The sequence below is a fragment of the Marmota flaviventris genome, chromosome 9, assembly GCF_047511675.1.
Source record: "Marmota flaviventris isolate mMarFla1 chromosome 9, mMarFla1.hap1, whole genome shotgun sequence".
In the NCBI taxonomy this organism is placed as follows: Eukaryota; Metazoa; Chordata; class Mammalia; order Rodentia; family Sciuridae; genus Marmota; species Marmota flaviventris.
This window is the reverse complement of record NC_092506.1, coordinates 41,093,851-41,107,499: the sequence shown is the minus strand read 5'-3', so window position 1 is coordinate 41,107,499 and position 13,649 is coordinate 41,093,851. Positions and strand designations below refer to the sequence as shown.

The 13,649-nt window shown below is 31.9% G+C and overlaps 2 protein-coding genes across 4 annotated transcripts in view; one reads left to right on the top strand and one right to left on the bottom strand.

The window, feature by feature from the left end:
* Nucleotides 1–13,649, top strand: part of Gas2 (growth arrest specific 2) — a 116,036-nt gene that overhangs the window by 56,694 nt on the left and 45,693 nt on the right. For both annotated transcript variants that reach the window (XM_027936642.2, XM_071616330.1), the window contains exons 5-6: nucleotides 603–744; nucleotides 7,901–8,008. In XM_027936642.2, coding sequence (XP_027792443.1) covers nucleotides 603–744; nucleotides 7,901–8,008 — 250 coding nt within the window. The remainder of the gene's footprint in view (nucleotides 1–602; nucleotides 745–7,900; nucleotides 8,009–13,649) is intronic.
* Svip (small VCP interacting protein) overlaps nucleotides 3,759–13,649 on the bottom strand; it is a 66,440-nt gene continuing 56,549 nt past the window's right edge. The window contains exon 4 of one of the 2 annotated variants that reach the window (XM_071616331.1): nucleotides 3,759–3,934. In XM_071616331.1, the coding sequence (XP_071472432.1) occupies nucleotides 3,764–3,934 (171 nt within the window). In that variant the 3' untranslated portion in view covers nucleotides 3,759–3,763. Of the gene's footprint in view, nucleotides 4,012–13,649 lie in introns of both variants that reach the window. The other variant, XM_071616332.1, reaches the window with a different exon arrangement.

Sequence of the window (13,649 nt, the reverse complement as noted above, 5' to 3'; positions counted from 1 at the left end):
ATTAACAATATCTCATTCTATGGTAGATTATTTTAAAAACACTGAAGACTGGCTTTAGAACCTCAGTGCTCTAGTTTCCTACTTGTGAAGCCTTTATTAGGATAGATAATTTATCAAAAGTAATCTCAAAGGTTATGCCATGTGTCAGACACTGCTCTGGGGAAATATTTATTTTTGAGGTGTTACTATTTTCAAACCTGACTCTGATATTGTCTCTACCTTTAACAAATGTGTGTTCAAAATAGGAGTTTCATCACAGCACTAATATTGTTAAAGCTGGTAATGGCAAAATCTAGATGAGATTTACCACAGTTATTCATGTAATTGACTCATCAACTTATTGCATGGAAGATTTGTATTCATTTTTAGTATATCATCATGTCTGTGTTTATATATGGACATGTATACATGCAAAGCAGGTTTATGTGTTTTCCCCTGTGCTTGAAGGAGGCTAATTTGAAAACTTACCATTTCAATGCCAGTAAAAATTAACTTTGTTTTTAAAAGACAGCAGTTTACTATGGTATTTATAATCAAATGTAATATATGAAAATTATATCATTAGAAGTTATGCATTATAATGATCTGGTATTTTTAAAAAGGTATGGCGTGGAACCTCCTGGTTTGATAAAATTGGAAAAAGAAATTGAACAAGAAGAAACACTTTCTGCCCCTTCTCCTTCACCTTCTCCTTCATCAAAGTCGTCTGGGAAAAAGAGTACAGGAAACTTACTGGATGATGCAGTAAGTAAATTGGTCAGACTTCTTGGACAAGTTAGTTTTTTTTTTTTTTTTAACTACTCAACATATTTTGTAATAGCTCATATCAATCTGACCTTTACCTTATTTCATTGTCCTTGAAATTTATATTAACTTCTATGAAAAAGTTGGTAGTCTTACAGTTCATTTCAAAATTCAGAACCCAGCCAATCATTTAAAATAAAGTGCTACTTAATTCTGTTGAGTAGCATCTAAAATTCTAGGAAAATAACTCCTTGAAAATGGCATTTGAAAACACTGAAGCCTCATTGTTACTAGTTTACCATTCCTCTTTTCACATATCAAGAAGTCCCAGGCACAAAAGCTTGAGGATTGTTAAAGAAGGGGAAGCAAATGTATAATAGAGAAGATAACTGAGCTTTATTGACTGCCTGCTATTGGCCAGAGTCTATCCTTGTTTTTTCAAGAGCTCTCTCCTATCTGAAATGCAGGTTTCCTAGTATAGAAATGGAAACTTGGAAGCTTTATGGAACCTGCTGAGAGAAGAGGAGGAGCCTAGAATCTAAAACATTTTTATCTAACTCTCTGAGGTCTCTATAAACAGAGTCCTTGAATCACACTTTTAGGCAGTTAGGAAATATTATTATATTACCCTCATAATCACAATAAACAGTATAAGAGAAAACAGATTGAATTAAAATCTCAAACTACTCCTGTTGTCTGTTAAGTAGTTCTTGGTTAGGATAAGATATTAGATCTATGTTTATGATGTGCCCCCATTCACATATATTTTGAGTAAGGAAATTGAGAAACATTGTATTAATTAACACATAATGGTGCATTGTTTATATATTGATGAGAATTACTTTCTGCCTGTCAATTTTAATTTTTGGTTTAGAATTACTGTGGGTTAATATGTTCCTTCAATCTTTTTCTTATAAATGTGTGTCTCAGGGCTAAAATACTTACTCTTAATTCTTATCCTCTCAGCTATGACCTACAATCATATTCTTTAATGAATAATAGTCAAGGTTCCAGACTGCTTCTGGTCAATGTTACCATATAAAGCCCAATGAATCAATTACTGAATCAAATAACTTTTTCAGTGTTCACATCATGCTCTTTCTGACATTTGACACTGTTGATCACTTGGTTCTTGAAATTATTCTCTACAAATGTTCCTACAACTCAGAAACAGCTAAAATTATGTAAGTGTTCCCCTATAAGATCCATATTAAAGCCCAAGTTGATTCATACACCACCTATTCCCTTCATACTGTGGCCCAATGTGTGTTTCCCAGTCATTTTGTCCTCTAGAGCAGGTCCTATATTTTGATGTAGCCATTGTTGCTTTTGCACTATTTTTCCTCCTCCTCTTTTAAATCTACTTTTTAATACTTTTTCATCATTAAAATTCACATTGTGTTACCTTCTATATAAACCTATTCCCAGGCAAAATGACAAATCATTTCTTGTTGACTTAAGTATTTGTATATATTTAATGAGGCATTTACCTCTGGGGAATTCATACCCATTTCTCTCAAAGTGCAGTCCTAGTTTTTGAAGACAAGTAACATATTGTAATCTGAATCTTTTCAGTACCACGTTTGTCAGATAAATTATCCATTGTATGTAATTAAAATATAAAAATCTTCTTCTTTATTCTCTTTATCTGGTTTGTCCATGTGCTCTGGAAATATGTGAACTTCGTAGCTCTTCTGAAGCTCTGCAGAAGACGACACTGCCACTTGAAGCCATTTGTATGAACTAGGAGGAAGTAGCTGGATGGTTCCCTTTTCTCCCTAGCTTATATCTAACCATCCTTTATCCTTGAGACAGGGAGAAAAAGGAAGAAGACCAGAAGGTAGTGAAATACCTATGAAAGGCATTTGGGAGAAGGTTTGCCAGTATTCCACTTCTGAAAAATAAATAAATAAACTGCTTCTGTTCCCCTATTCCAAATACTACTCTTTCCACTGGACAGAGTGGAGGACATTGTTAAAGGTTGTAAACCCTCTTTAAAGTTTACCAGTGTTTGAGAATTTAACAATTGATTTAACTAAGGTGTTTTAATCGAATGCAAGAAATATACAAAGTAGATATTTCTGTACTATTTCCGTCCAGAATAGAGGGTTCTGACAGCCTTTAAACTACCATTTTTCAAGCACCATTTGATGCCTAGTCAAGCACCACTACCACCACATGCCCCATGGAGAAAAGAATTCCATGTTTATGTTAGTTTGAGAAATACAACTTACTGTACTCTACACCTAGACTTTCGAAATGCACTTTGGCATGTTAGAAGCTCTTGTGAGTTCCAAAATAAGATCTTGTTTAACCTGGAATTTTCCAAATTCATTTGAACACCAAGTCTCTTACAGTCTCCTTCATTCTATGTTAGGGAAAACTGTATTGAATTATTTTTGTTCTGTTTAAAGTATAGCTTTTCACTGAAGTGTTTTATTTCAGGGATAGTGAAGCAGAGAGAAAAGTAATTTGAGCTTCACTAACGGTTTAAATCAGAATTTCATATGTTTAATATAAAAAGGAAATAGCTCCTGTGACAGCTGCTTCACCCCATGTGAGGCATATACAGCAGCTGAGAGTTGAAACTGATGCACCCCAACATGTGTTTTAGAATAAGGATATAAAATAGAGATTGCTTGCAAAGTTCCTGCGTTTCGTTAGTATTATAGACTTTTTGTACTCTGGCAAAGTTATTAACTACAACCACAAGGAAAAAAAAATGGAGGATAATGAAGTGCAGGAGTAAAAGAAGAAAGAAGGGAACAAAGAAATAAGAAAGAGAAGGACAGGGAAGGAGAGGAAGAGAAACAAGACCAGTGTTAAGATTATTCCAGACAATGGTCTCAGTAATAACTGTCAATTTTGAAACCTTCAATGATTCCTGGCATTTTCTTGTTCAATACTTAGGGGAATAGTGGAAGAAAAAAAATAGGTGACCTTTTAGGGGGATAATACAACCCACCTTCTTTAGTCAGAATATCATGAAAGAAACACAGTGAAGCCCATTGAGATTAATTTATTCTCCAGATGTCCTGATAGAGTGATTCAGCGGTGATAGAATGGCAGGGTCATGTTTAGTTCTCTTCTTTGCATTCCCTCGCGTTGAGCTAGTTCCCACACAATGAGTAGAATACAGTTCTAAGAAACCATTCTTACTTTCTTCCTCTTCTCCATCAACTTCCGCAGTCTGGGGATGAGAGATAGTATAATTCTGAGTAATCAGGCTCCTCTTGAAATCTCATTTCAGCAGAAATGGCTGGGTTCCTAAACCAAAAACAGAACACCTGCCAGACTCTGACTTATCCCAAGGTAATGGAAGAAGCAAAGATGTCATCAGTCACTGTTTACTTAACAATATATTTCCACAGTCCACATCCTGGCCTTGTCTCTTCCATTTCTGCCCCCACCTCTTACACTACTACTACAAAAAAACAAACAAACAAAAAAAACAACACCTTGATTTTAAAAATAAAGTCCATTTTCAAAGTGAGGAAGGCATTAGAGAAGGGCAGGCCACTTGAGAAAATGTTCCTTGTACTTTACTTCATTTGACACCAACAGTTTTGTCTAAGGACACTGTAAGATGCAAATGCTTCCCATACAGACTTGGGATTGTCATTTATTAGCAGAGGAACCACTTGAATATCAGTTTACTGTTTGCTTAGTGAATTGCAAGCAGAAATGTGCTTATCATGATGCCTCTCAAATTCAGGCCTGTGGCATTTTTGATGCTGTCTGATTTTCTTGGTGACCAAAGAACAAAGCTTCCTTCCCTTCCACCCACCCTCCTTTTATTCATCCTTGCTTTTCTTATGAAAGCCCTATTGTAGGGATAAATAAAACTGTGCCATATATATATATATATATATATATATATATATATATTTATATACACATACACACACTATATATATATATATATATTTATTTATCATATATACCATAATTATATACACATAATATATTTATTAAACACACATGGAAAGAGATATGCATAGAGAAACACTGAAAATTTCACATGTAGACATATTAATCGGTCCTATGACTGCCCCCTCATGAATCACTGTGCTTCTGTATTCCTGCAAGGAAATTACATTACTATTACCAAACTTTCATACTTCTTGCTTTAGTATCACCATCCCATTCAAGAATGTCCTTTAAGCAATTCTCTCAGGGCAGAATTCTGTTAATTCTAGGGTGATTGGGTGAGGTATATATATATATATATATATATATATATATATATATATATATACACACACATACCAAGTATAACATGGTGGGAAGAATTCAAGAGTTCAGAATCACAGGTCTGATCACTAGCTTAATGTTACGCACTTCCTTCATTTTTTTTTACATGAAAGTCATCTTTACAATCCTTTGAATCCAGTCTTACTTTGTTCTAATAACTTCCCTTTGTGTCCTATATAGATCCATGTTCCTATTCATCTGTTCATTTATGTTTAAATATTAACTTATCAAACACATTTTTATACCATTAATGCATTGTGCTTTATACCGAGGATTTTAAAAATGCTATAAAATGCTACCTTAACCCTTAAGGAACTCAATCTAGCAAGAACAAATTAAACTTTATCAGTAACTGAGATATAATACACAATTATTTTTTAAAAAAACTCAGAATAATAAGTTTATTTTTGGAAAATTAGGGATGGCTCAATGGATGGATGAAATGAGTATCCTAAAGTTAATTCCCTTGTTTTTTCCTAAAAAACAAACAAACAAACAAAACTGTTTTTTCTTTATTATATTTTCGTTGAGGCACAATATATGGATCTTAAGATAAATTTTATTTTAGAACTCCTTCACCCTTCTGGTTTTCCTTCTATTATCTTTTGTTTTCATTATTTCTGGAAATTTGCTATAACAATATCAAGTTGTTCATTTACACCAACATGCAAGTGAGTTCATGTATGACTGTTGTACAGTTTTTGCTTGGTAAAAGACTGTCTGGAGTCAAATATTTTATTATTTGAAGAAATTGAATTTTTTAATGACAAAATTCTAGGTACCATAGTTTTTGTTAAACTAATTATATTATTATCATAGAAATGATAACAACTAACATCTAAAGAACGATTATGAGCAAAATGTGGATGAAGTTTTGACACTGAAATATATTCTAGAGTAAGCAAACTGAAGTCTTACATAAGAAGACTCTATTTTCCTCTGTCATTTAAAAAAGTATTCTCAAAGTTTCATGGATTGTAAAAGGGAATGAAGTTTGAAGAGATAAGAGTAAGATTTCCAATGAGCCACATGTGTCAGTAAGAACTCCAAATCAACATTTGTTTCATTTTTAAAAAATATTTATTTTATATATAGCATTGTATGTATTTATCATGTATAACAGATGCTTTAAAATATATATGTATATATATATATATATATATCTGTGTGTATATGGTTAAATCTTACTAATTAACAAATTCAATATATTGCATATATATCATTTTGTTTAAACTTAATATGCATTCTTTGCAGTTTTCATGAATACAACATTCATCATTAACTGTAGTCACCAAATTGTACATTGGATTCCTTGAATTTATTTCTCTGATCTTACTGTTAATTATATATCCTTTGACTAATATCTCCAAATTTTTCCCAACCCTTTAATCTTCCCATTCTCTGGTAACCACCATCATACTGAAATTGATCTTTTAGGATCCATATATTAGCAATATTATGAGACATTTGTCTTTCTGTGCCTAGCTCATTTCAATTTTCAAATTATCAATGATCCTCCAAGTTCATTTCATCCGTGTTTTTGAAAATGGCAGGATTCTCTTATAACTGAGTAATGTGCCATTGTTTATAAATACCATTTTTTCATTTTCTATTTATTATCCATAGATGGTCATATAGGTTCATTCCCCATCTTAGCTTTAAGAGTAATACTTTTTTGTCTGTATGTGTGTGTGTGTGTGTGTGTATATATATATATATATATATATATATATATATATATATGTATATATATATATATATATATATATATATATATATATATATGATGAATAATGACATTGCTGTGTTATACAGTAATTCTATGTTTGATATTTTGAGCAATCTCTGTACTCTCTTCCACAATGGCTATATATTCCAAGCAACAGTGTGCAAAGTTCCCTTTCTATTTCTCTGACATTTTGTCAAAAAATTTGGGTGAGAAAAATCCAGTCCAGTTTGGTCAGAATCTGAATTTGTTCTGTTTAGCTTCTGCACATCATTTATAGTTTTCTGAATCTTCCTTGGAAACTTTTCCTCTAAACAAAGATTATTGGGTTGGGTTTGCTTGGTTAGTTTGAGGGAACACAGTTATGAGACACAGAATTGAAAAGTCCCAGAAAATAAAACATAAGTCTTAATTCTTAAATCACAGACTATTATATCATCTTCTGATGGTAACAATTATTATAAACATTGTGCACATATAATTTAGATTATATAGTTTTCAAAAGTGGGGATAAGACACACTAGATATAAAACTCTGATATTCAGCCACATATTCCATAAAATGTGTGTAAATCTAAGATATGGCCATAGAAGTCGGATTTGTAGGTAGGAATTACTAAAAAGGTATGAACTGCAGAGTGAATCTAGGTGAATTTGAGATGTCAGAATAAGATGAAGAAATAGCCTCATTTTAAATAATAATTTATTGAAAGTGAGTAAAACAGTAAAATAAGATTATACTGTGGAAATAACTTTCTGTTTATATGTATTCTGTCCTAGTTTTCAATATGTTTAACCTAGAATCACTTTAGTGTTGTTTTCAATAGATTAATCTTGTCAACCCAATGCTCATGGTCTTTTAAATCTGGAAAATAATAGAACACAACTCATCATACCTATGGTGCCAATTAATTTTCTCATCATCATCCTCCAACATCATCACTCTTCTCATCCAGCCTATAGCTCAGTGCACTCATTGGCCTTTAAAATAGACTTTCAGGATCTGACCTTTGCATAGTTGTGGTTTAAAGTGTATTGGTGTGCTCACATTCTGTCCATAGATTAAAAAATGAGTTTCAAATTATTAATTGCCCAGGAGCTTTGAAGCTTTTGAAAAAATGTCATCTATATGCAACCCTACTAAGAAGAATGAACTTCTGGCTTTTTTTTTTTTCAGGTGAAACGAATTTCAGAAGATCCTCCTTGCAAATGCCCAAACAAGTTCTGTGTGGAGCGGCTTTCTCAAGGAAGATACCGAGTAGGAGAAAAGATTCTCTTCATTAGGGTAAACTTTTACTTGTTATCTTGTTCTGTATGAGGATATTCAAAACGTGAGTTGAAGGAACGTGACAGGGGAAAACAACAAGTGAGTAGGAGCTTTTAGAAAGTGCTCTTGGTTGGAATGAAGATGCAAGGTATGAACATTTTTAAAAGTAATATACATGATAATGTACTGCTGAGGGCTAAATAATAAAATAATCTGTATTTTTTTACGTATATGCAAATACACAGAGATAATAGAGACAAAATATCATCAAAAATATTACTATTTTATTTAATGATATTGTTTCAAAGGAACAACTACTCTATCTTTGACATGAGAAATAGAAACAGTATTCTTTCCTTGTCTTCCATATCTCATATAATGGAAGTGATGATCATATCGGTGCTGAGTATCTTCAAGTGATTTCAACATGACTTTTCTGGAAGTCTGGGTTATGGATCAAAGGAAAAAAAACAAATGCTGAGTATAGTGGCATGATGTGGTAGTGACGGCCATGTCTTACTTTGTTTTCTGAGTTTGAATGAAAGATTGGTACTAATCTCTGTCCATTTTACAATGATCCCAGTTAAAATCATGGACAGTTATAACTTGTAATGGTGACTAAGTAAGGAAACTTTTCAGACCTTTCATTTGGAACATGTTTTGCTAGTATTCAAAAGATTATTGCTAATCTCACAATAAATCTGTGGCTTTTGCCAAGTATGCCTCCTTTAAAAAAAATTAAAAATACAGCACTGATATAGTCCCAGAAATCTTAAGTTAATAAAAGTATTCTGCTTATTTTTAGTCATTTTCTAAAGAACAGAGCTTATGATTCAAAGGAACTATACTCTCATTTCTATAAAGTGAAAATATCTTGCTTGCTGTTTTGTAGAGCACAGTGATTTGAATGTGTGCATCTAGTACAATCAATGAACATTTTAAAAATACTCATATCTGTGATGGCCCAATAGAAATTTTGTCAGTGGATATTTTTTTTAATTTCAAGTTTTAACTGAAACTTATTTGTATGACAGGGTGCGACATTTATTTAATGAAAAGTTTTTTCAAAATTTAGCCTTAAAATATAATGTCATTTTGTATTTTAACCTGATTTTAGGTGAGTGACTACAGATTTATTTTTTTTAATCTATAGGAAATTGCTTTTCTGCCTTGGAATGGCAAGAAAAGGGATTTAAATATATGTTATTATGGGAGGTTTGAGAATAAATCTGGATGTATGGCCTCACTAGGGAATAGAGTTGCCTGAGTGGCTTATTGTCCTTTTGTTCGTCACTGCAAGGAAAAGATGCATTTTATTTTCTTCTTCTTATTATTATTTTTTAGTCAAGCTACCTGCTTTCACTTTACCACATTAAATAATGATGATTTAGAATCTCCATGGATGAGTTAAAATTTTACCAGGCTAGCCTTTCTCAGTTGAGAATCACTTTCCATTAGAATATTAGGCCCCAGAGCCTAGAATCAAAGCAGAAGGCTTTATTTATTTAAATAATTGTTCCTTTTTATAATAGAAATGTTGATAAAACCCATGATGAATAAATTTGACACATTTCCTTCTAAGGTAAACTAATATTTTCAGGCAAAATTTGTGTCTCATTTTCTGTATTTGTTCATTTGTCAAAGAATTTAATATTCATAAGCATGAATAACATTCTTTTATAGTATTTAATATGTGAGGGTTTTTTTTTTACTTTCCATTTTTCTTTTTAGGAAATGGTATCCTTTTGTTGAATTCTTGTCATGTATATTATGGAGAATTGAAATTAGCATTAGTGAAAAAAGCATATCAAATTCCTTGGCAATAGCATTTTAATTTAATATCAGTAAACAATTCAGAACATATTGTGTATGCTCAATTTCATGCTTCCAATATTCCAGACAAGCCTGTAGTAAGAGTTATACATTATGTGGCTATTCAGGTTGTCCCAAAAAGTTATACTATCAGGCTGTGACAAATTTTAGAATAGTGTTTTAATGAACTTCAGTGATTCATTTTCTTAACTTTTGTACCATCCACATACAGTTTTATTTTTATAACAAATTTCTTGTGAAATAGACCCTTTTTTAAAACCTTGATTTTTTTTCAAAGAAAGCATTTTATCACTGCTTAAATTAGAAACCAAAACTATCTGTCAAAAATGAAAAATCTCCATGAACACATATCCATTGATGTTTCTAGCCTTTTGATTGCTGAGTCCATTTCCACCCTGGTGAAGGAAAGAGATTATAAAAAAGGAGTTTCTCCTTGTCTCTGATTATCCTCAGAGGATTAGAAATTAAAATTTCATAAGCAGGTGACATATGCCTTTTAGTACATATTTTATCCCTGTTTCCTCCTCTATGTTAACTATGCTGACTAAAAATGTGTTATTGATATGAACATAATTTGCTTAGTACTTTCAATTTGTTTCAGATAGAAAATTTAATTGTTGGTCATTCTGCAGTTCTTACTCAAAACAAAACAAAACAAAAACCTCAGTTATTGAAATTGTTTTCAAATGACCTTATGGTTGTTGTTGCTACTCTTTTGATTATTTTTCTTTTGAGTGCATGGGTTAAATAGTAATTGCCCATAGTGAAATTCTTACACATACTAGGAGAATGAACAACTCACCATGGCTTTGTTACAATCATGATATATATATATATATATATATATATATATATATATATATATATATATATATATATATAGAGAGAGAGAGAGAGAGAGAGAGAGAGAGATAGATAGATATAGATAGATAGATAGATATAGATATAGATATAGATAGATATAGATATAGATATAGATAGATATAGATATAGATATACATATAGATATAGACATAGATAGATAGATATAGATATAGATATATCTATATCTATATAGAGATATATAGATATAGATGTAGATATATAGATATCTGAAATATGAATTGATGAATCTCAGACCTAATGTCTTAAGTTCTGGGAGGACAGAAGTAACATTCTTCTGTTTATTCAATCAGTTGGTGTTTTCCCAGGCTTTAAGTATCAAGACAGTTGGCAACACAAATCTGCATAAGCTTGTGGGCAGGTATTACAGAAATATGTCTTGGAAGCCAAAAAAGTGTGTATTTGACTTGTCTCAAATTTGATGACATGAGAGTGTGTATATAATCTATCTGTGATCTTTAAAGTGGTCCCCAGATGAGCAGCATCAGCATCATCTGGGAAATTGTTAGACATGCAGATTCTTGAGTCTCCTCCAAGACCAACTGAATCAGAAACTCCAAGGTTAGGGCCCAGCCACCTGTGTTTTCACAAATCCTTAGGGTGATTCTGATATGTGCTGAAGTTTGAAAACCACTACTTTTAGAACCAAAAAAACTACACAGCAGGAGATTCATTGTACTGTGACACAATAAGAAATCACTTGCATGTCTGATCCTGAAACAATATTACTTTCAAGGTACTGAAAATGATCAGTTTTAAGGATTTTTCTTTAATAAATTGTTGTCAGGAAATGTTTAAGATAAAATGTTACATGGAAAAACAGACATTTAAAATATCTTTATATATAAAATAGCTTTTGTAGAAATAGCATTGCAATTAAGATTTGAACAAGAGTATTTGAACATAGATTTAATTGTTGGTCAAATAGAAATTATGAGTGAAAAAGCTTTTGTTCTGCATTTATTTCTGATGATATTAAAAATATGAACTAAGAGGAGTCAATAATCTGAGAGAATCACGAATTTGAGAACAAAAGGTCCTCTAAAAGTTATCAGATTAATTAGTTGGTTGCTCATTTTAATGGTGCTATTATTGTGAACCTTCCCATTTTCTAGAAAAGTGTAGGAAGGTTTGTTAGAGCTTTGATTTTAGTAGGCCAATGTTTAAGGAGGATTTTGAGTTTTCTTGTGAAACTAAGCACATTTTTCTTTGGATGAAGCTCTTACCTTTCCTTTACTGGTTTATCTCTGCACTTTGAAAACTCCCTGTGCTGTTGAAGATTAGCACTCTGAAGCCTGCAAACATAGATCACTGTCTGGATAATGTGTTTTTCTTTGCAGACCTCATCCGAGAGTCCCATATTCACCTTTCTCCCCATTAATCATTAAAGCTTTAAATGTTTGTCGACCTATTCCCTTAAGGATCAGTATTTAGTGGCACAAAAACAACCTAATATAATAATGCAGGGAATGGAAGTGAATGACTCTACTGAACGGAACTTCCATGGGATAAATTCTTCATACTTCTCTAAGTAGCTCTCACATTACCATAGCAGGACTTTCTGGCAAAAGAGCTGTCAGTGGGTTAGTGTGTTGGGAGGTAGCTAAGTTTTTGTGTTACTTGATTGTCTAATTAATGTGATGAATTTTTTTCTATGTAAAAACAACTTAGCATTATCCTAATATTGTACTTCAAGTATTTCTCAAAAAAATAACAATTCCAAAAGATATTAAAGACATTACTTGTAAAGATTAGTTGATATGGTAAAGAGTTTCAATGGGCCTCTGAATGTCCTTTATTACTAACTATCTTAGTCTGTTCTGACATATCTCAGTATAACCTCTCATTCCAGGCAGGGGGATACTGTTAACATTCCATATTATAGTTGAGAAAGCTGAGGCAGAAAGTTTAAGTAACGTCCCAAAATTATAAGCTAATGAGTGCCTGAATTGGGGTTCAAGTCCTGACAGCTTAGCTCTGAGTGTATGTTCTGTACCACTAAATAATACTGATTTCTTTGCCTAAATTTTCTGGGAGGGTTCAGTGTACTAATGTGATTTGTAAGCTCCTGGAGAAAATAGTATTGTGTAGCATTTTCCCAAGGTATTTAATGACAGAAATTGTTCCTTCCTATATATCTTTTTTTTTTTCCAGAACATTATTCTGGGATAGGTGGTCATGAAAATAGCAAACTTTAAAAATAATTTGTAACAGTATTGTATTGACATTAAAGTTTTCTATGTCCTGCTTGGTACAGTTAGAATCCATGTATTTTAAGATACTAATAAGGAATATTGAATTTGAACTCCTTTTTTTGACTTCATGTTCCATTTGGAAGTTCCATTACATGGAAGATGACTAAAATTTAATAAGAGTCATATATCACACATTTTACCAGGTACTTTATATACATTATCTGATGAAATCCTTTCTACATACATCTGGGAAATTGCTTTTATTATAGGTTAAAAAAATTGAGTCTTACAGAGTCTAAGGACTTAAGTAAGTTGTATGATAAGTAAAATTCAAGTCTGATTTCCAAACCTGCCTGTATCACATTCCACTCCAAGCTTCATCTTGTGGCAAATCCATTAAATGCAAGTATTTTATTTACAAGATTGGTCTTATAAAAAGGACATGTTATGATATATTTAAGACTCAACTATGTTAAGTATTTCTTATACCATTTTTTCTTTAGAGTATTCACAATAAAAACAGCATTGCAATTGCATAATCAATAATACCTCCCATAAAATGAATACAATATATTTACCTGTATTATAATAGTGACAATATTTATGAGTTATGTACTATATGTCAGGATCCATTCAAGTTGCTTCATTTTGTCTATTTCATTTGACTTTCAAAACTAATTAGAGCTTTTGTAACTTAAGATATATTGCTTTCTGTTCTGATATCTTTTTAATAGGAATCAGAAGATAAT